The sequence below is a fragment of the Ammospiza nelsoni genome, chromosome 5 (genome assembly GCF_027579445.1).
Source record: "Ammospiza nelsoni isolate bAmmNel1 chromosome 5, bAmmNel1.pri, whole genome shotgun sequence".
Taxonomy (NCBI): Eukaryota; Metazoa; Chordata; class Aves; order Passeriformes; family Passerellidae; genus Ammospiza; species Ammospiza nelsoni.
In genome coordinates this window covers 57620463-57643179 of record NC_080637.1, presented here as the reverse complement: position 1 = coordinate 57643179, position 22717 = coordinate 57620463, and the positions used below count along the sequence as shown (strand labels likewise).

Sequence of the window (22717 nt, the reverse complement as noted above, 5' to 3'; positions counted from 1 at the left end):
TTTGGCTGTCACGAATGACTTGTGATGATTTCAAATTAAGCCTGGACTCTACATACTAATATAGGACATGAGATAATAAAACACCAATAATCCAAGGAGCAACAAAATTATAAGAAACACATTTACAAAGCCAATAGTTATCAAGGATAATAGATAAATTATGCAAGAAGTAAAAGCTGTGTGTAATTGGTTTCAAATAAAAACATTGCACTTCACAGGCAGTACTTCTAAGAGAGGGAAAAAAAAAGTCTGGGTTTGAGGGAACAAGGGTTTGAGGGAATACACCAGTGGCTGAATACAGGTATTTGCATAGTGCATTGCACAGTGCAACCACAGTGTCCCACTCAACTCCAACACAGGAATTTGTATCAGCTTGAGGAAATTGGTGGGAGGAGTGAGATCTCAGGACAGCTCTAGCAGAAGTCCCCTATAAAGAGTGGCAAAGGTGTAAAAACTTAAAAATTGACAGAAGAGCCTGGAGCAGCTGGAACAGTTTTGTGATGTTTGATCCCTCTTGGATCACTTCATTGAAGACTTCTCGATAACCAAGTTCATTGCTACACCAGGGAGGTAGATTTTTGAAATTTCTTTAGGCTAGAGGAAGACAAAGAAATAGCTCCAGGCCCTGTGCCTGATCCCAGTCCATCAGAGGAGGAGGACAGTTGCACACTTAGGAAGTTCCATACATGGGGATTCCAGGGGAAGGGCTCTAAATGAAAACAATGATTTAAGATGAGCAGAGGAGTGCTCTAATTGATAATATTGTAACATTGTTAGCAAAACGGCTGTGTCAGAGCTAAATAATAAACTATCATTAGCAAGAATCAACTTGAACACTGCAAACAAGCAATGAGACTGTGGTCAACAAAACTCATGCCTGAACTGACTGGTGAGGATATGAGTATTAATATTTTATGAATGTTAAAGACACAGACTCAGTAGTAACAATTTTGACTGGAGCACAAGGATAGTTTAGGAAACATGGTGCCTGGGAAAATTTTAACTCTGGTGGCTGGGGATGTGATGTACTACAAGAGAATAAGAAGCAGTGATTGAAAAAACTCATCTTTTTGTATTAAAAACTGCCTCAAGAGTGGAGGACAAAAGATATTGAACTAAAAACATGTAAGGTCAAATCTATTTGGACTGACAACGTTTGAAAATTTTATTTTAAATATTCACTCATGATTACAAAAAAACCCTAATGCCATAAATTACTTCTGATGAACAAATACAGATAGTAATCAGAGCACTCCACTAATTCTCAGTCTAAGAGCACATTTCCACACAAACCCTTTCTGTGTGCTAATTGCAAACATCTAGAGCAGAACTACCAAGCATCAGGAGAAACACCTCTGGTCCAGTCAATTCTTTAGATTCAGGAAAATTACACAGATTCCAAGTTCAACCCTTCAGGTAGTTCACATTCTCTGGTGTGCACATAGAAAAACACACACCTGGAACCTGACTTGCTCTGCTTCCAGTAGATGGTTATTTAGCAAAATGGGTGTGTTTTATGGTGGTATAGAAATTATTCTTTTCTTTTAGGTGAACTGAAAAAGTAGCATATCCAAAAAAATAAAGCTACTATTTCAACTTCTTAGTCTGCTTTGTTCTTACAGTGAATTTTCAATTCCATTTCAAATTCCAGTTTCCAGTTCTTAAATACAAAGAGGCTTCATTTATGTTGGACCTAGATGATCCTGAAGGTCCCTTCCAGCCCTAACCATTCTATGATTCTATGACTGATTTATTAGACAATTAACAATTATTTAGTCTTGTTTATTTTGTAGAAACCCTGTATTAAATTGCAATTATTTTTTTGCTGTGGCACACATCGGTAAAAGATAAATTATAAAAGTTACCTGCTGACAAGAGTAATGAAAGCAGAACCATCAGCACATTCAAGGACTGTTGACCACAACTTGTCATCGTTGGCTTTCATTGGTCCATTAGAGAATTATCTGTTGGACAAGATGCAACATCATGAATAAATGTCTGTTTCATCTCCTTTCATTGTTCAAATGTTCACTTCCCCACATAGCTTTGGTAAAATGACATGGCTTCGCACATTAGGGGAAAAAAAATCAATTTTTTTTCTGGAATTTTTTTTCACTTTTTTAAAGGGAAATCAATTCTCCTTTCTATGATTAAAATTCCTTTCTCATTTCACCATGGAGATATACAGCTGTTTACATACTTTTCATTAACCCAGAGTAGAGATGAATCATATGAAGTTTTTACTGAATATTCATATGTCCCCTATAATCTACATCCAGCAGAACTCTGTTTGTTTTACTGTCACGAGAACAGGCTGTTGTATTATATGTGTAAGGGCCAGAAAGGAATAAACAATAGAAAAATAAGCTGACTGCTTTGAAAGTCAATCTGTTTTACCCCATTAGAGGGTGCAGTCGCTCAGAAAGTGGGTCAGCATCTGAGATGGTTGGAAACATTTCAAAAAGTGTCTTTTCATTAGCATCAGAGCCTTTCGTGGGATTATTATTTATTGTTTTCCTGGGACAGAGAGTGAGAAGTGATGCAGTTTGATCTGACTGGCAGCCCTCGTTGGTGTTTCCCAGACAGGGTGAGACCAAACTCCTCCTCTCTTCACCTTGATTCAGCAACAGCAGCTGCAGCAGGGACTGTCCCACCAGGAGGACTGGTGGCACCTGTCATCGCCATCACTGATACATCCAACTAACTCTGCGTCTCAGAGGTTTCCAGCATCCTGGACTCACACAGGCATCAGGACACAACAGCAGAGGTCAGTTCTGCCTTTGTGCATGAACCCTGTGTGCACTGGGGCCACAGACAGGATGGCCCAGGAGGTGCTGCAGCAACCTGGTGCAGGGAATCCAACTCCTGCGCTGCTAAAAGTGTTCTCAGTTGTTTACAATGGAGCAGCCTGGGGAAAAAAGAAAGGGAATGGCAATTTCTGTAAAAATTACACTGCTCTTGACACCTCAAGAGACACATTTTGCCAAATGCCTATAAAATAAGCTGTATATGAATATGCTGTATTCTATAAATACTACATGGTTTACTAGTTGGTGTCTGCTCCAACCTACTGAATCAAATTAAAATCTCCAAACAATTGAACCTGCTCGTAACAAAAGGGGGAGGGGGTGAAAATTAACACACCACGAGCAACTGAATTCTGAGTAACAGATGTGGGCACCAGAGGGGAAACATTGTGCTACCTACAAAGTGTTGGGAGGCAAAAGATTCCTCACTAACATAAAATGCTGTGTGTGGTACAAGCAGATTCACCAAGAGCTATCTTAGCATATAGATCACAAATCTAAAAATCGGTGTAACTTCGTGTGGTGGTTTCAGTTCAAAACTGGGCAGAAGCACCATTGTAGGCCTTGAAACACAAGTCCTTTAGAAACATAGTACCCCTAAAAAGATTAAATCAAACAACTGAACTCAGTTCAAAAACAACCTTATCAATACCTGGGCTAGGGAACATGTCATTAAATAAGTATACTATATCCCCAATCACACACCAACTACAAACAAAATAAAGAAGTATATTAGACTATTAACCACCTTAAAAACATTAAGTAAAAAACATTTCAAAAATTAGAAACAACATCTAACAAAAACCACCTAATTAATTAACACCCGTGACTCTACCAACCAAATAAACCCTACCCAATCTAAACTTCTACATACAATAAACAGAAACAAAACCCCAGCAGTACATATCAAAGGCTTATTAAGGAAAACAGTTTAAATCAATTCTACCTCGAATACAGACAAACTCATTTCATAGCGTTGTCTTTACTCAGGGACCGAATTACACACAGTCGATAATGCAGAAAAATAAAACAACACAATTTATACCTCAAGAAGATCTGATTATTAAGTAAAAACTATATATAAATATCACTATTTACTAAATATTACTACCATTATCTGTGTATAACTATATATTTTATGTATAATATATCTACACTTCTGTTCAGGAAATCACACCAGTTTACACTGTTTGGTGCAAGCATGATTAACACCCAAACCACTGTATTTCTACCTTTAAAATAAGCCAGTTCCTCCAGAGGAAAACAATTTGAAGCTTTAACACTGTAAAAAAAAAAAAAATAAAAGTGCAATAAACTAAGAATGTTAAGTAAAAGTATTTCTCATGAATACTGAAAAATGCCTTCCTCCTTTTCCAGAGGGAATATCATATTAATTAGAAAACTAAGCAGACTTAAAGTTGGAACTGTTTTTTTATAAAAAGAATAATAATGAATACAAGCCAGAGGTTGAGAATGTAGGCTTTTAGCACATGAAAAACAGCTACAAAGAACAAGCTATTGCCAGTATTGATAGGAATAAAAGGAATTTGATATTTTCTTGAGTAAACCAAAGCTGCAGGAATGCTGGTAGTGATGCATTAATAAGGGAAATCTTGGCCTTCTTAACAGCTAATTAAAAAGAGATCAATAAGCACTCCTGTTGTGTATCTGGGATGACAAAGATGTTTGGTATAGCTGAGCCTATTAAATATTTCCATATCAAGAATAATTCAGGATTACATTAATGAGTTGATACTAAGGTCTGCAATTTGATATTTGCATTTCTATGCAATTTGTACCTAGTTATTTCAGCAGAGCTGGCTGGGACACATATATCATTTTTTCAGTTTGTTGGAAAACAATGACAAGTTTCAGAGGATCTGTAGAAATGTAAGAAGATTTTTAGAAGTAAATGAGATAATTCAGGTAATCAAAAGCTTGTGAGTGTGATGTCGATCCAGAGAAAATTAATGGCATGGTTAACATGCATTCCTATTAACAATTAATTAGGGAGATAAATATAAGTAACATGATCACTATGCGATTTTGGCAAAGTTAATTTTATTTCTTTCAGGGCTCTTGACTAAAGTAGCTTAAAGATAGTTATAATGTAGGATACACCTGTAAAATATCATGCAACTTGAGCAGGCAGTAAGAATGATGAAAACAAGCTTCTTATCAGTTGTGGAAGAATAACTCAGTCTGGAAATCAGGTGCATGTCTTGGAAAGTACAATCCTGTTAGTAACTGAGTACAGCCTCACTGCTAATCTCTTAAACAGGTATGAATCTAAAAGCTTTTTAGGGAGGGAAAATTTATTGAATTATATCCAACAGAATGGGCAACAATGAAATTGGCATTTTAATCCAACTCATGCAATGGTTGTATTTTATAGAGTATCAGCTGGGAGGATCAGAGAGGGGGACTAGATAGAGATGCATATCAAGAGCCAGCAGAGTGACAGAATCTGTGTCAGTGAATACATACATCTAGGTAAATTTTTGTGGTGGTAGTGAAATGCTCCAATTTTATAACTTAATAAGCAATAATTTATTGCTTCAGTGATCATTACACAGAACAAGACCATTTTTGGAGGACAGAAATACAAGTAACTGTTAATTCCTTGACTATTCTGAATTTCTTACATGCTGCTGTCCAGCTAAAGCCATCGTATTTGAGCATTACCACAATGACATCTCTGAGGTATTAGAGGTCCACTCAGCCACTGGAAGAGATGTGCAGGACAACAGGTGATGTGCTGTAAGGAAGAGCTTAAGTCATACACAGTATTTCCTGATGTCAGGCCACAGAATAGGGAGGGCACAAACATGGTAATTAGCAGTGGTCTAGATAAATAAATTATTATTTATTATTGTTGTTATTAATTAAAGACTGATGGCATTTTAAAGCAAGAGCATTACATCTGAAGGATGGAGGAAAGGAAGATTTAGTTGTAGTCTCTTTTTTTTTATTTGTTTTTTTTAGTAGAATTTGAGGGTTTGGAGGCTATGTGATTGTTTTCCTTTTAGTCCAGCAAACCAGCAAATAGAAGGGTGATCTAATGCATCAGTTTTCATTTTTAATGCAGCATCCTAAGCTTATTTGTGGTCACTGTGGAGGTAAGGATGATGCCCATCCTTTTCCTCCTGCTTTAAGATTCATACCCTCACACCACCTCCTCCCTTCTGCTGGCAATCACAATTTCAGCTACCCCAGAAAGCAGACTAAAGAAGTGTCTGAAGAATCACATTTTAGAGGCCTTTTTTCAATGTTTGTCCACATCTTATCCTTGTTCCCCTCTCTCACTATTTTTTACTATTATTATTAAGCAGCTGCATGGCAGTTAGTTGCAGGCTGGGGTTAAACCATGACAAAGATCTAATCAGGAACAGAAGAAATGGTCCTCACTCATGATTTTTGCTATCTTCTCATGAATAAGGATTCTGTCCAGAATCTTGTTTTCCCTCGCAAAAAATGCAGCCATGCACCACTCAAAGGAAAGGTGCTGGTAATGTTATGATCAAGGGGACCATAGAAATGCATGAGCTCATTATGCCAGATTTTACTTTCCTGTGACATTTTAGCTCTCACTCTGTTCCTACCTACACTGCTTTGGTTATCCTCATAGTTTTATCTAGCTGTCTTTTCTTGAAGGGAATCAGTGAATCACTGCAAAGAAAAGCTGCCAAGAGAAACAACCATTTCATGAGGGAAGATTCTGATGAAGGAATTATTTTCCCCTGACTTTGAAGGAAAGTTATGTTTAGAAGAGATGCCTGAAAAACAATACACATTTTGCATTTTTTTTGGTTATTAGGAAGAACAAAAGGAGCTAGAGCAAGAGAATTTATTAAACACATCAGCACTGCCTCACAAGCTTTCTCTCTGCCTAGAACAGAAAATAGGGCAATTCAGGAGATCATTTAATTCCTTTTTCCTGCCATAGGATTAAGACCATCTAAACCATTCTTAGCAGAAGTTCACAGGATTCCCACCACCAGTGGTTTTCTAACCTTCTCAGTCAATTCCCTAGAGAGTTTCTCTACCCTAGAAAGGTTTCCCTATACCAAATTTGCAGCCCCTTTGCTTTGCTTTAAGCCTTATGTCTCGTGGAGCTGGAAAATTATTTACCTACAGACACACTGGTTTCACCTCTCTGCATCAATCTTTTAGTTAATACATACAAGAAATGCTATCATATCTTCACTCAGCCTTTTCTAAGGCTAACAGCTTACACCTCTTGCAATCTTTCTTTTAAAAACATCCTTGTTATACCTTCTATGCCCCCTCTTTGATCTGCCTCTATCCTTTATAGCAAGGTTGTGCAAGTAACTTCAGCATCATTTTGTATTCAGTGGTTTTGCATTTTCTTAGTGCCCTGAAAGTCCTAACAAACACCCCAAGAGCTGCTGGCTCTTCCAGGAGAAATAAAAACACAGCATTACCAAAGTGCAGAAAGTCACGGAGCTTCTGCTAATTCTCGGTTACTGCAAGGGCACACAGGTAAATCCCTCTGAAATGAAGAGAGGCACATCTGCACTCAGACAAAACCACATGGGTAAAAATGCATCAGGACTACATGAGAGACAATGCTGGTGCACTGTGGCAGCAGTAAGGGGATGAGTAACACAACCAGAGCATGACAGTGGTTGAGAAAGCTGTTTAAAATTAGAAGGAAAAGGCTGTGATCCAAACCTAACTCCTAGTCTGGCTCTGTTCACTTCTCACATTAAAGAGGGCTTAAAAATGCATCCAGTATGTGCTCATGAATGCCATTGCAATGAAATTACAAGCTTACTACAAAGGACGCAATATAAGTGGCATGAAAGATTTCTGATTATTAAGAAAACATGTGGTTTCCCACTGCAGCAACCTCAACAAAATGTTTATGACAAACAGATACTAGATTTCAATTGACAGTTGCCTTACTTGAAACAACCTATGAAAAGGAGCTGCTGGTAGAAAACCTTCTGGATTGTGATGCAGCACTAACATTTCTCAGTGCCTCTTCCCTAAAAACATCTCACTACACAAATGCTGGAAGTTAAGCACGTGTGAGTCTCTACCCAGCTGCAGACAAAGCCTTTCCAGTCAGAGCTTTAGTACTGCTAAAGGTGAGCAAATGTATATCACACCACCTAGGCCACAAAATTCTTCCTCTTTATTTCATGAATTTTATAATTTAAAATATAGACTGCTGTGTTTTATTCCACCCTCCCATGTTTATTATTTAATACAGCTGTTCTCCAAACAGTTATGAAGAGACAACATTCATGAATCCTAAAAAATAAAGCTCTGAAGTACAACCTGAAGGCCAACTTGTGAACTTCAAGCTGTTATTAGCAGGATGGGGTCAAGAAACCTCCACATGCCACAAGTGTCATCTGTCACAGCCATTCATTCCTCTCCTTTTACCTTTATTTTTCCCCTTTTCACTAACACATTTAGTTGGTCATTGGGAACTGTCCCACAGCCACATCATAAACATCCAAGTTGGAATAGGATTTTAGCAGTTCCCACAGTAGAGTCTGATACAGAAGTTAAAAGGTCCCTTTATTACAAGAGTATTAATTTTAGAGAGTCAGTGGTGCATTCAGACCTTATAATCACAAAATTTAAGTGATGAGAAAGTTCCACAACAGAGCACAAACTCTCTATTCACAGACAAATTCTAAACTGTCTCCATAGCAGATGTAAAGATATTAAAGACAATACCATAATGTAGCTGCATGCAAATAAGTGATTCATTACATACTTGCATGTGGTAAAATAAATATTTAATTTCCTAGATTTATTTCTGATAAAGGTCAGAAAATCTTAGACTGTTGTCTGTTCTACAACTGGCCTTACACTGTATACATTAGACCTCATTTTGGGGAAAAATACCCAAATTAATTTTTGGAGACAGTCGGCTTTGTAAAAATAACAGCTGCAGTTGTGATGATTTACTGACAACTAACTTCAGCTACAAGTTAGGGGCAACTTTCTCACTTGTCATTAAGCAGGATTCATTCTGCAGCTAAGAGCTGCAACCTTCCCTAATGCTCTGATGCCACTGAGAAAATATTTATATTTTCTCATTTGCATGTATTTTATTAGCCTGAGCATAGGCAGCTGATAAAGGTTTGCTGTAGTCATCCAGAACCCTTATTTTTAGTGAAATAACTCGTTTCAGATGTACACCTGGACTACTGAGTCAGCTGATCTACAATCTTGGGAGCTCAACTGAGTGCTTTGCTAATGAATTCATAAATCTGCCAGGGTGAGACAACCAAACTATGCATGAAACAAAGCAATCTGAGAAAACTGAATTTTCACCCTAAAATTATGAATGGTCTTGATCTCCCATGAGGCAGGAATGATAAGGAAGTATACACAGTTGTGTAATAATATTCTAAGAGAGTTTAAGAAAGGGATAGGATACATTTTTAATGATTACAAATCTCTAATCTCTACTGTTAATCAAATTTCAGTTTTTAAAGAAATGCAAGGCTCTTCTCTAGGGAAACTTCTGCTTGGGCTTTTTGAGTTACTTTCAGTGCAGAACCAAAGCAAATGTGCTTTAATTTAAAATATTACCATGTTTTAAACTAATATTACAATTTCTACTAGTTTATGTGAAACAGTTTGTTCAAGTAATTCTAAGGATGTTACTAAGAAATAAAATGAGTTTTTATAGTAAGATTAGAGGTTTTATAACAGCCAGGTTTTATAAAACTCCCAGATCTAATCCCTCATTCTGCTTTAGAGTATAGCTCTAAAACTTGTGAATGTGTATACCTGTAAAAAGGGCAGTAAACCTGGCTTGTGTATTTTTAATATCCATTTGAGAAAAAAGTAATATATCAGCAGTTTATCTAGTGAAAAATGTGAGCACATTTTTGGTTTCCCCAATATGCTCTCAGCTGTATATACACAGAAAGCAAAACTACCTACAGTCTCTCTGGGAACATATTTTGACACATTTTCCTTTCAAAATGGCCTCTTCTGAAAAATAAACCTTCCAGTGCAAAGTCTGGGACATCTAAATTTTATTTAATTCTCACATTCTTCAACATCAATTATCAACATCTGTATTTAATCAGATGGGTTTCTAACATTCTGTCACTCTGTGTCTGTAGACATTTTCAAATGTTATTTTGTTCAAAAGTGAAAAAATAGAAGCAGCAAGTTAAACAAAAATTGAAGTCAACTCAGAAAAGCATTCATTTGTTCATAGCCAATACAAAGGAAATCAAAATTCTCATAAAGACTTTTTCCTCTTTCCATCAGCTTTAGAAAGAATGTTTCCTTTTACAAATACAAATTATTACTCCATTCCTTTACAATCTAATTAAACATTTCAAAATGCGAAAGACCCCATTTTTTCCCCTCTAATAAGGATCATTTAATCATACCAACACAAGGTGTAGCTTCTCTGACCTAGCTGGATCTGCACTACAAGTATTTTGACAGCATTATTCCAACTTTCCTAAGGATAATACCTCTATGTGCAAAAGGCAGGTCTTTTTTTTTTTTTTTTAAGCCTGATACTAGTCCTTTAGGAAGAAAATAACTCTGAATTCCTGCAAACATTTTGGTCAAAGCTTCCTCACCCTGTTGTTAAAGAAAAGGATGAAAAACATCCACTGGAGTAAACTGAGAAATCAGAGAATCAAGATGAAAGGGATCCACAACGATCAGCAAGTTCAAAAGAATTTGCCTCTCCTCTTAAAACATCTGCAAATATTTCACATACTGAAATGTTTCTCAGTAACATCACAAATGAAGGTTGTTCCTAAAGCAGACTCCAGCTAAGGAAAAAGGAAACTGTGTGGGAGCCTTAACCAAGGACTGTAGGCAAGAAAAAAAATGCACCATAGAAGGTGGGAGTAACTTCCTTTTCACCTGTCCTTTCCCCTCATTCTGACTGAACAACCAGCCTCACACTGCAGGAGAAAATGCCATTTTTCACTTCTGCACACATAAATACCTTAAAAAGCTGGTTTAAAGGGCAGTACATGCAACTGTCCTAGCTCACAGCTATTCTAATTAAAACCCCTGAATTTTCAACCCCAAGAACACTGGATTGTTAACAAAAGCTTAATTTTGAAAGTAACAAGGCACAGAAACCAAGGAAAATGCTAGTGAATCCTTTGTCCTCTCCTCTTAAGCAGAAATACCTGCAGGACAAAAGAAAGGACAATTTTTAGTAGTCAGAACAGCAGGTGTGGAGGTTGCCAAGCAGAAGCAGATAAAGCATGCAGAGCAACAGAAAAGTGGCTTTCAACAATTTATCCTTTTCTTCTTTTTTTGAGCGTGCAGTTTTTGGAACTGAAAAACCAGGTAAAACAAAGCTCTGCTGCTGATGGCGACATCACATGGCCCCAAGCTTTATTTCACACCCTCTGTTTCACAAGATGTTAAAACTGCTTATTTTATGCCTAGCTTGGGGTGTCTGCAAATTTTATGCTGTGCACAGAGGTGGGTGCAAGAGGAACTGCCTCCAAAGGCTTGTACAGAATTCCACAGAAATTCAGATTCTTGGCCTCCCATGGATCAAGCATCAAACACGCCTCTCCTCACTGAGCCCAGTGCAGCTGAGCAAAATGGAAAGTACCAGAAGCATCAGCTGCAGAACGAAGCCACAGTTGTTTAATATTTATCTCAGTGGGCAGGTTTACATCCCTCACACAGAACATAATCCAGGATGTTCCAGCTACTACAATCAACACCACATTTTGGCTCCAAACAGCCCCATGCCTAAAAGTGGCCTCCATCTGAAACATTTCCCATTAATAGGTGCACAACTACAGCAACACACAGAGAACAGTTTGCCAGAACTTTCTGAAATGGTTCTTCTGAAAGTGAAAAGTGACATGCGTTTCCCACTTTCCTTAGAGACCAAGAGAACCACTCAAATCCAAATATTTGGTAAGTAAGGATAAAAGTACAGCATTCAATCCAGCAAAGCTATTTGCCAGTAAGCAATACTGCAGTCATGCAGTCTGTTCCTTCTCACAGATATTTTGGAGTCCAAACAAATGGAAAAAAAAAAAAAAACAAAAAAAGACAAGTGCAGGGGCCGCACTATTTCTAGTTTACAGAAAGGATGCTGATGCTCAGAGCACTCACAGCCATAAAGGAGGAATACAACAGACTTGAGGTCTGTACATCAAGTTTGTAGACCTAATGCTTTAAACAGGAAACACTGATTTAAAAAGCCATGTGGAAAACAATCAGGGTAGGAAAATAGAACTTCACCTATGAGAATACAAAGTCACTTGATGTTTAAAAGATTTTCATTAAGTTTATGTACAGAAGAGAGCATAGTTTAGGAATTCTCCTGCGCCCAATTTAGTAATGGTCAACTCTCAAGTCATGTGCAGTGATGGCTCCTGGACTGGTAAAACTGAGATGTGGTGGTCACAAGTTGAATACAACTTTCTGATAGGAACCAGATGCTAGCCACTGCATCTTTGAGATGCACTTACGAAGCCTCTGACCCAAAGAACTGAAAATTTAATTAAGCCTCTGTATAATTAAATACACACCTCAACTTAATGAAAGATTGTGATGAAAGGATACAGGGATACCAAGATCACTTTAAACCATCCTTGCTGATAACAAGTGTAGGTATTTAAAGGATCACACCTAATTTCCACATTCAGATAGTGAAAAACAGCTCAAAATTATGCAAAGATGCAAAATCAGAATATAGAGTTCTAAACAACAAGAAGTATTTTAAAAATCAGATGCTTTGTTTCTGGAAATTTTAGCTGAACAACTGCTTTTCCTCTGCAATAATACTACATTACATACATTGCCTCATAAAAGTTGACATGAAAAAGTCCTTTCTCATAAAGGGAACAGTTTCTCACATTCTCCTAATGACCCATTCTTTAGGGTATTTTAGCAACATGAAATTAGTTACATTTGGTAAGCAGCAATTTTATAACCATATAATACAGATAGTTTTAGCTATTTCCCTTAAATAGGGGACACAGAAAGCTGATCATAAAACATATTTAAAAAACCCCAAAACAACAACAACAAAAGCTGGAATTACAGGCTCCAAGGCAGGGAGTACCAACATGCTTGCAAATTTTATGAGCAGAATGTAATTTTAATGCTGGTATCTCAAGGAATTTTCAAGGTCTGTTCCCAAACTGTTATGCCTATGGTAGCAATACTTCTTGTCTAATAAAAATCTCATCCTTTTGGCAGCTGCCACAGATGCTCATTCTGCAATCATTTTCTTTTCACCAACCATAAGGCCTTTGATGCCCACTTTGTAATACACTTATCAGTATGGATGGAGTCACACAGCCCAGACAATCCATTTTGTGTCTTGGCACAGTAAACTACATCCAAAATATATTGAATGGTGGAATCCTTAGACCTTCAATATAACTGAACTGAATCTAATGGAGTCTGTGAAGAGCAGAGAGGCTTTTCATACTTAAAATTAACCCATTTCAGTTACAGGTAACAAACCAGAATTCCCCACATAAAGAGGCCTGATATGGAGAAAAGATTGAGAACTGCCTTCCTTATTTTACTTGGAATGACAACTCACAGAGACATCTCTGAACAACTCTGGGGGAAAGACAGCTATTCTTTTAAGAAGCAAATTATAGAAATATTTAATTTCTAGCTCATATAAATGAGACAGAAACTGAATGACAGCATAATGAGAAACAGAGTTGTCCAAGTAAGGGAATGGTAGCCAGATAACCTGATTCTATTCCTTCTCATCTTCTACTTCTTTCAGCTGCTTAAATCATTATTTATTCCCTCCAGCAAAACTGCTGAATACAAATTATCAGATCTAAAAATCTCTTTCTGTTTTTTAATATTTTTCTGAATTATTATTTTACTAAAAATCAAAGTCAGCAGTCCATTCCTCAGCTTCCTTGGTAATCAACTGTCTTCTACTTCTAAACATATTGCTGTGGTTTGTGGCATTTCAGCAAAGGTCATATGTCATTCTCTTTTCTCCTCGTCCTATTTTTTTTCCTCTTCAAACAAATCCTTATATTGGGTAAACTATTTATCCAAGAATCCTCATGTTTTAATATATGGGCTTCATCAGTTAAAAGGGTAGGCACAGACTACAGCATGGTTTTGTAAAATTTCTATCATGTAATCACCGTCTAGGATTACTGTCCTGTTTCAGGAACCGTAACACTGGCAAAAGAGGCTTTTCCAAGGGCTCCTGAGGAGTCAGTGCCTCAGCTGCTGGAGCTACTGTAGATCCTAAGTGTAACCTCAAGTCAAACAAACTTCTGGATACATACTAAGTTTGTCTTAGATATAAATTTCTTCTATATTCCCCTAACAAGGCTAAAAATGTTATGAAAGAAAAACTGATTACGGAAAAATCTTCATGCAATTATCATAGCAATAAATTACTTCATTGCTTATATAAATGTCTGCTTTTCTCCAGAGCTCTTATCAGCATGGACATCTTTTACTTCAATTACTTCTATTGATCAGCTGTAAATAAATAGTAAATGCTACTGGACCAGATTAACATTCTCTTATTCTTGCTTTACAAAAGGGCTGATTTGCCCTCACAGTATCACTACTTTTGCATCCCACTTCCCAAAAAAGTTTCATTTCTCAGTATACTCCCTCTTTGGGACAAGTTCTGTGTCACTTGTCCTGTGAGAAATATGGGAGAAACTCAATAGTCTTCGATAAGGAAAGCAAGCTCGGATCATAATCCTTATTTCAAAGAAGCACTTAGAAAATGAAATATTGAAACATCAATTAATTAAAGAAGTAGGGAAATATTTTACATTAGACTGATATTTACACATAGTTAAAAAATAGTATTTTCTTTGAGAAGGAACATCACACTAGGTCAGAAACCTTATCAACGGGAAACACATCCAGTGAGTAAGCAATTCCATTAAAAGGAGGCCTTGTTCTTAACCTGATCTATTTCTAGCTAGGAAATCTCACATGATGCTTCTCTGACATACCCTCTTTTTCCTGAAAATGCCAAACCATAGGGTAAACCTGCAATTTCATCATTCTTGTAAGCTCTAAGCATAGCAGCTTCTGAAGGCCATTTTGAACAATGAATTTCCAAATCAAGTAACGCAATTAATCATCTTCTTTGTATGACAAGGTAATTAACAATAATTGGGAAGGCCGTTCTAAATTACAGAAATATCTCTCAGTCTAAGAAAACTCACCTTGAAGCACAGCACTGATTAAAAAAGAAAACAAGGAAAATCACACTTAGGGAAGCACTTCTCAGTTAATCAGGCCTTTAGTGTGAAACTGCAACATTGTGGGCACCAACTTCCACTCACCCTTCCCAGCAAGACTCATAACCAGGCTTGGCATCTGCACTGTGCCTGCCTTCCAAACTCCTTCCTTGTCAAAAAGAGGCTCTTCAAATGAAGAAGGATGTAAAATGTGCTCAGAGAGGAGGGCACGATTCATGTGGAGAAGTGGTAACTTTCCTCAGGGAAGTCAAGAGGTGGCAACCAGAGCTGAAACATCACAGCATGCTAAGAGTCCCTGCTGCATATTAAAGAGTGAGCACATTTGTTTCTCTAGCATGAAAACACCTGGAATCTTCAAACAGATTGTCCTGGTTTGAAAAGGAATTGAGTTTTTTTGGGATGCTGTGGTCAAACCAATAGGCACTCAGATTTGGATACTGGCACCTGGTGTGGCCACTGAGGACATGGATACGCCTCTGAGAACACAGGGGGTTAAAAGCAGAGCACTCCCAGCGGGGGAAGCTCTCTTGGGTTCCCTTGGTGAAAGAGGTCAGAGCTGCCCTGGTGGCTGCGGCCTGGGCGGGGAGGGGAAGCCATGGGCTGGGTGAGGTAGGCCGGGCCTGGGGCAGAGAGGGGAGGTGAAGGCCCCGGCAGGATGGAAGGGTGGAGGAGCACCCAGAGGCATCGGGCAGTCACACCCCACCCCAGGAGAGAGAGAGAGAGAGAGAGAGAGAGACCGTGCCTGTGCCACCTTGAAATTTGATAGTACGGCCGGCCAAGGAGGAGAAGGGGGGATGCGGTGAGAAGGTGCCCAGCAGGGCATCGTGGGAGTTCTGGACAGGCAGAGCCTGAGATTTTTAACCCTTTTCTTGAATGATGGAAACCTTACAAATGAGGATCCTCCTGGAGTTGAATGAGAAGAGAGATAAAGATGAGATAAGAGGAAATGGGCCACGAGAGAAGTTGAGAAGAATCTTGGGTGGGCGGAGGTGATGGAGCGGCCTTTGGCTGGACTTTTCTTGTATAGCCATGGACAGAACCATTTTTCCTGTGACACAGAGACTGCATTTAGGGGGAGGCAATGGCTTGGAGCCAAGAGAGTGCAGTGATGTGATGTGAAGGAGTGCATGAACAGAGATGACGGGTGAGGAGGGTGCTGGTGCCCTCCGTCTTTAGGGAAGGAGAAGATCTCTGTTCTCAAGACCCCTCGACCCCAGGGAGTGAATTTGGGGGGAACTGGTGTCCCGAAAGTGAGAGACTGTGGAAAGTGGAACTGGGCAAAGCATCCTTAAAAGGGGAACCCTAGAAGCAGCTCTGGTCCATGCACAGTGGTGAGAGCACTGGGCACGGAAGGAAGATGTCACGATGGCAGATGATCTCCGGGCGGTGCCACGGTGTGACATGGAAACACAAGAGGTCTCAACTGTGTTTCCAGGGGAAGCCTGTGGCACAAGAGGGACTCCTCTCTCCTTGATGAACTGAGAATTGATTATCTAAGGGGTGGTGATGGACTCAGAGTTGATGATCTGAGAGGCGGATGTTTTGGAAATTTGGTGGAGGGAGGAGGAATGTTTTTGGAAGGTTTTCATTCTGAGTTCTGTGTGTGTTTCTTTTTATACATAGTTGTAGGTTAATAAAGTTTTTCTTCTTTATTCCTAAGCTGGAGCCTGCTTTGCTCTATTCCTGGTCACATCTCACAGTAGACATCACTGAGAATGTATTTTCATGGGGGCACTGGCATTGCACCAGTGTCAAACCGTGACACAGATGAAGCAAGCCATGAAGAAACCCAGAAGGCCTTGTTTCTTAAAGCAAGCAGGAAGCAAAATTGGCTAGGAATGAAGACAGATAATACAATTAAAGGTGACTTGGTTGATGCTGCAGGGCAAGGCTGGCATAGCATCCAACATTTCCCCAGCCATGGGCTGGGGGTGGGCAAGGTCCCACTAGGGGACACAGCCAGGCCAGTGACCCAAACTGACCAAAGAGATACTCCAGACCATGTGACATTGATTCAGACAAAACCGAAGAAAAGGAGGAGGAAGGGGGAGCATTGATTATTTACTATGTTTGCTTTCCAGAGCCACACTAGAACTCTGCTTCCCTTGGATGTTGCTTGCTGATGGGAAGTAGAGAATAAAATGTTTGGACATTTTCCTTTGCTTGTGCAAATCCAATCTTGGCTTCTGCTTTAATAAACTGCTTTATCTCATCCTCCTTGTTTTCCATCACATTTTCTCTACTCTGTCCAGCTGAGGAGTGATAGAGCAGCTTGGTGAGCATCCGCCATACAGATACTGGGGTTAGCCTGGCAAGGTTCTGGTGGTGGAGGGAGAGCTACAGGGGTGGCTTCTGTGAGAAGCTCCCAGAAGCATCCCCCATGTCCAGCAGAGCCAATGCCAGCCCAGGCTCCAGGACAGACCTGCCACTGGTAAAGGTCAAGCCTAGCAGAGAAGGTGGTGACACCTAGGGAATAATGGATTTAAGAACAAAAAAAAAACTTCATGCACAGCTGTAATTGGGTACAGAGAAGAGTGGGGTGAGATGTGATGAACTGCCCTTAACCCCCCTCCCCACCTCCCTGTGGTGCTGGGAGGGGAGGAGCGAGAGAATTGGGATTAATCCTGGGAAGGGGGGAGTGGTGGGGGGACAGGCATTTTCAATATTGGTTTTACGTCTCATTATCTTGTTCTTTGTTAATAAATTCAATCCATTTCCCCAAGTAGAATCTCGTTTTCCCATGACAGTGATGGGGGAGGGATCCCTCCCGGGAGGGATCCCTCCCTGCCCATACCTGACCTCCAGAGCCTTTCCCCTTCTCTGTCCAGCTAAGAGAGGCAGTGATAGAGAGACTTTGATGGGTGCCTGGCATCCAGACAAGTAAAAGCGACCACACAACTGATAGCAATATACTGACTTTTTAAGGTCTCTGACTGGCTGCTAAATGCCTGAAATACAAGACAAAGAGATGCCCTTAAGAAGAGGACTGTGGGGATATCAGCCCAATGAACTAGAAACAAGCAGCTTCAATTGAACCGTCTCAATTGCAACTGTGTAAGGCAGTCAGTTCAGGAGAATATCCATGTAAAGGACAAACAAAGCATCTGCAACCAAAACAGTAATTTTAAAAATTCAGGGCAGTCCTATTGGTCTGACCACCCACAGACATTTTCAAACTTCTGTGGGAAAGAGGGATCAGTATGTTTTTGAAAGCAAATATTGCTATTAAAAAGGGAGATCTCTCACAGGAGAGGTTTCAGAGCGCACCAGTGCTTGAAAAGTGGCGCCTGCCTCAGCTAACCTGAGTAAAGTGGTTATTTTGTTGCTTGTCTTAGAGATGGAACAAGAGCCAACTGAGTTCAGCCTTCCTCCAACCAGGAGCACATCAGTGGCTCTTTGAGGCTACTCAAACGGAGCACCACCAGGAACACTTTAGTGGAAGCTTCCATTTTGATCTCACAACCAGCATCTAGATTATCCAGCTTTTCTCCAGTCAGGAAAGCAACAGCATTGTACTTCAATTTGCTTTTGTATTTGGAGCACGAAAAGCGTTCTGGAGAGGTTTGTTGTGCCCAAAGGGGAAGAAATAATCACAAACATTAAGTATTTATATTGCACTATATATGTATTAATGTCACCTATTTTCACCACTAAAAGCCAGACTAAAGCTTTTTTGCTTTTAATAAGATTTTTTATTGAAAATAAAAACTCTTTGTACATTCTGTGTAGTTCATATCGTTCTACCATGCAAACATATGGCTCAGATTGCTCATTCGCATGAAGATAAATATGTTTCTTTTCCCACTGACTCAGTGCTATGAAAACTTAATTTACTCATAAGTTACCCCTAACATAACTAAAAAAAAGAGTATTTAAATCCTTCAGAGCCTTCTTACTGGGAAGAGGTAATCCAATAATTAAAGAGAGCAGCTTTTCATCAGGAAAATCAGCAATTTTACGACAAAAAATAGCTACTGAGGTAAACATTAGTATTTATTCACTGTTACAAACATGATTCAATTTGAACATGTGCATACAGGTAATTTTCATATATTTAAACCTAGTCTGCAGACAGCACCCAATAGCCTGTAGTGGTACTTTATTTTTCAGCCATGCACTGCCTAAAAATTCTATCCAGCTGCTCAGCACTCCAAAAGCAACCAACAATTTGGGTCTAAAGTGTGCCAATCAGTGTAATACATTTTTTTAAATAACCACCAGAGTGCTGGCATGCCACTGCAGGCACATCCTTCTCCCCTGGACAAGCACAGCTCTGGCACAGGACTGCAATCCCTGAGCATCAATGCAATCCCCTCTGTTCTTTGCAGAGTAAGAGCCAGAAAAAAAAAATCAAAGATCCTCCTTCTCTTAATGGACTTGGACCTCTTTGATGTCTCACTCTTCTAAGGTGAAGATTTTTAAATATAAAAATTACTCTGTTAATAATTTCAAATAGTATGAATTGCGCTTAAACACAAGTTTCACTTCAGGAGAACAAGTGATGCCAAAGTGATTTCCTTCATTACTAGAAGATTTCTGTAGTGTTTCCAGATAATGTATTTTCAGGCATTCATCTTAAGCAACAAGAAATGTTCTTGGATATTCTTTTTTCTTGGAAGTATTTCTAAAGGGCTTTAAAAACTGTCAGGTAAATTCAGAGTGCCTTAATAAAAAGACTCCTTGTGTACAGCAGCTTGACTTTCACCCTTCAGATTTTGCAAAGTTATCACTGTCCTTTTGGTCAAACCAGAAGGATTCTGTATTGGACAAAGGCAGAATACTTCATGGGAGCAACACTTGGGAACAGAAACTGATTCCAAAGACTTTGAAATATTGCTGGGTTTAACTGAATTAGAGAAAACTTGCCTTTTGAAAGTTTCTTTCTGCATTGTACTTCCCACTAAAATAGAAATGGGATTTTAGACCTTTCTGCTTTACCTGTCCTCAGTTGTTTGGGAAAAACTGATTGAAAAGGATTTGATACACGTGATAAATGTGACACAATACATAGGATTTGATATCACATGACACATAGAACATCATATCATATGACATGTGAACCATGACATCTTATGACAATATGATTACAAAAATCATATTATACAATCATTCATGACAAATACAATAGGTGACACCTATACAATATATGTGATAAATATGAAACATTATTATTAATGGCATATATATTATATATCTGAGCTATGACATAACAGGTTTGGGTTTGGTTTTTTTTGAGAAATTCTCATAAGAACAGATTAAGCTCACTTGTTTTCTAGATTTTTTGTGTATTTGAAGAAGGGGCAGGTTTAGAAAAAATAGATGAGTCACAACCTTGTGCAGTCCTGAACCATCAGGAAAACAATAATTTTTATTATCACAATACCTACTTCATGTTCAGTGAAAACTTTAAATATTGTATATATTCTCCACTTAATAGCAGGATTTTCTGCAATCTCTATGGATTAAGCTACATTGTCTCAAGACATTAAGTGTAACAAATCTCATTTTCAAACCTACTATAATATGTTTTAAAAGCTAATCCAAAAGCCCTTTTACTGCCTTTCAGTAAAAATCCCTTATTAACTATGCTGAATCATGGCACACTATATAAATGGAAGCAAGACTCTAATAAAAGATGTGATATTAATAAAAATGAGGAGTGGGAAGACGGATCAACAACTGAGAAAGCCGCTTAGCAACGATAAGGGTGCAGAATTAAAAAGGATGATGCACACAGGAAGCAAATTTATGCAAAACACAGGCTGGAGTACAATTGAACAAGTATCTGCCTTGAGTAATAAAAAAGCTTTTCTTTCACATGTTTAGGAAAACATATTTAGTTAAAAAGCATTAGCACTTACTACTGGTAACTGGACTACCAGGTATGGGGCAGGTATTTTTGTCACAGTTAAAAAGAGTCTTCTGCCTTAAATGCACTTTGAAATTAAAACCAGTCCTACAGAATGAAAATTCAAAGCCTGTTACAATTAGATGAAGACTCAATGTAGCTAAGGAAGAACGTAACTGAAAACAGGAGGAAGGGTGGTATTTTTATGATGATTTCCATTGTAATCATAATATAATACTTCATAATTGAGAAAAGTTTTAAATCACTTTACAAATGCCTTGGAAAGAATTCCTTGAGCACTTGGAACAGTGCCAGTTTTGCTGCCCAGAGTCTCAGATCCCATCAACTGATGTCTGCTTTGTTTTAGCCCACAGCTGCTCAATTGGTACCACACAACGGGCATCCTTGTGTGATTTTTACCAAAATATCCCCTCCGCCCAATCTCTCATCTCCAGAGAATCCAAAGGTGAAACAACCATGACCAATCAACTGCAACAAGTTACAGATTTTAAGAAACTTAAAATAAAGAAACAAACTATTAATATATGTAACGAATTACTAGTTAAACAATGCTGCAGATACCTGTGAAGGGCCTTATTTGAAATGTCAGCCTTGCTATTGTTAGGCAGCAGTGAATACACAAGGCTCAAGTAGTATTCTGGCAGTAGAACTCTGCTGTCTCATTTTCTTTCCTTCTCCAAGATCAGCTTCATCAAAAGGGTGGGCTGAGTATTGATCCAATAATTGACACTAATAAGAGAGGTATGGTGGAAACAAGACTTCTGGATAAGCTCACATTATCTAAACCAGGAGCTGCCTACTGGCCCTTGCTGACGGATTGGTCACATGTGGTCCCTCTTGTTTCCCATCTCTAGGCACAGCCCTGTGAAGGGCCCAGCTCTGCAGGACAGACTGCTGTGCCCCATGCTTCTCTTCCAAAATCAAGCACAGAATGGTATTCTAGGAAGAGAAACAAAGCTAACCAAACCACACCAAAATTACACCAGGACAAGGAATCTGCTGTCCACTAAAGGTCTCTTGCAGAAAAGGGGTGAGTTAAGGGTCCCTAAGCAAAACTCCCCAGGCAGATATTCAGACATTCCTGGGACACCTCTCGCCTATCTTTAGAAACTTCTTACAGCACACAGATGTGTATCTATACTGAGTTCAGTGGAGAGGGGCTTTCCACATGCAAATCAATATGAACATCTTCATTTGGAAGACAAAGAAGGTGCTGCTTACTCCACGGTGAAGAGAACTCCATTGTGCATGAATACACCAAGTCCTAAGAGTCACATCTTAGCTACCAGCACTGGGCACCAGCAAATGGTGAGACAGCTTTAGGAAACCTCATTTCTGGCAGCAGTTGATTGTCTTTTAGTCAAATGTGACAGAGAGGGCCAACTATGGGTTGGCCTCATCATTAGAAAGAAATAAGGAATACTGCACCAACATGAGACCAGGGAAACACAGGAAGACCACTGGAAGATGCAGCCTTGAACTTTCTTGAGGAAATGAGAATGTGCCAAGTGAAGAAAACCCAACTATCCACAGTGGATAGCAACTATGCAAGCTGCAAAGAACCCAGACTGTTACAAGCAAAAAATATCTGATGCTGAAAGTTGCCTGTGGACTTCTGGCAAACTGAGAGCACAACTTCCTGCCATGTGAAGGACAGATGCAGGGACTACAAGAAGATTACTTCACTTAATAAGAGCACGTAAGAACCAGAGCTTGCATAACACATCACTGAGAACCATGTCAGTAGGAGAATTAATTCAAAAGTATTCTGCTTCAGAGTTAAGTACAAGGTTTTAGGAGAAGATAAGCAAGACTATCAG

At 39.0% G+C, this 22717-nt stretch overlaps 1 protein-coding gene across 2 annotated transcripts in view; it reads right to left on the bottom strand.

Annotated features, from left to right (window-relative positions):
- SHISAL1 (shisa like 1) overlaps positions 1-22717 on the bottom strand; it is a 72938-nt gene that overhangs the window by 36901 nt on the left and 13320 nt on the right. For both annotated transcript variants that reach the window (XM_059472488.1, XM_059472487.1), the window contains exon 2: positions 1866-1964. In XM_059472488.1, coding sequence (XP_059328471.1) covers positions 1866-1932 — 67 coding nt within the window. In that variant the 5' untranslated portion in view covers positions 1933-1964. The remainder of the gene's footprint in view (positions 1-1865; positions 1965-22717) is intronic.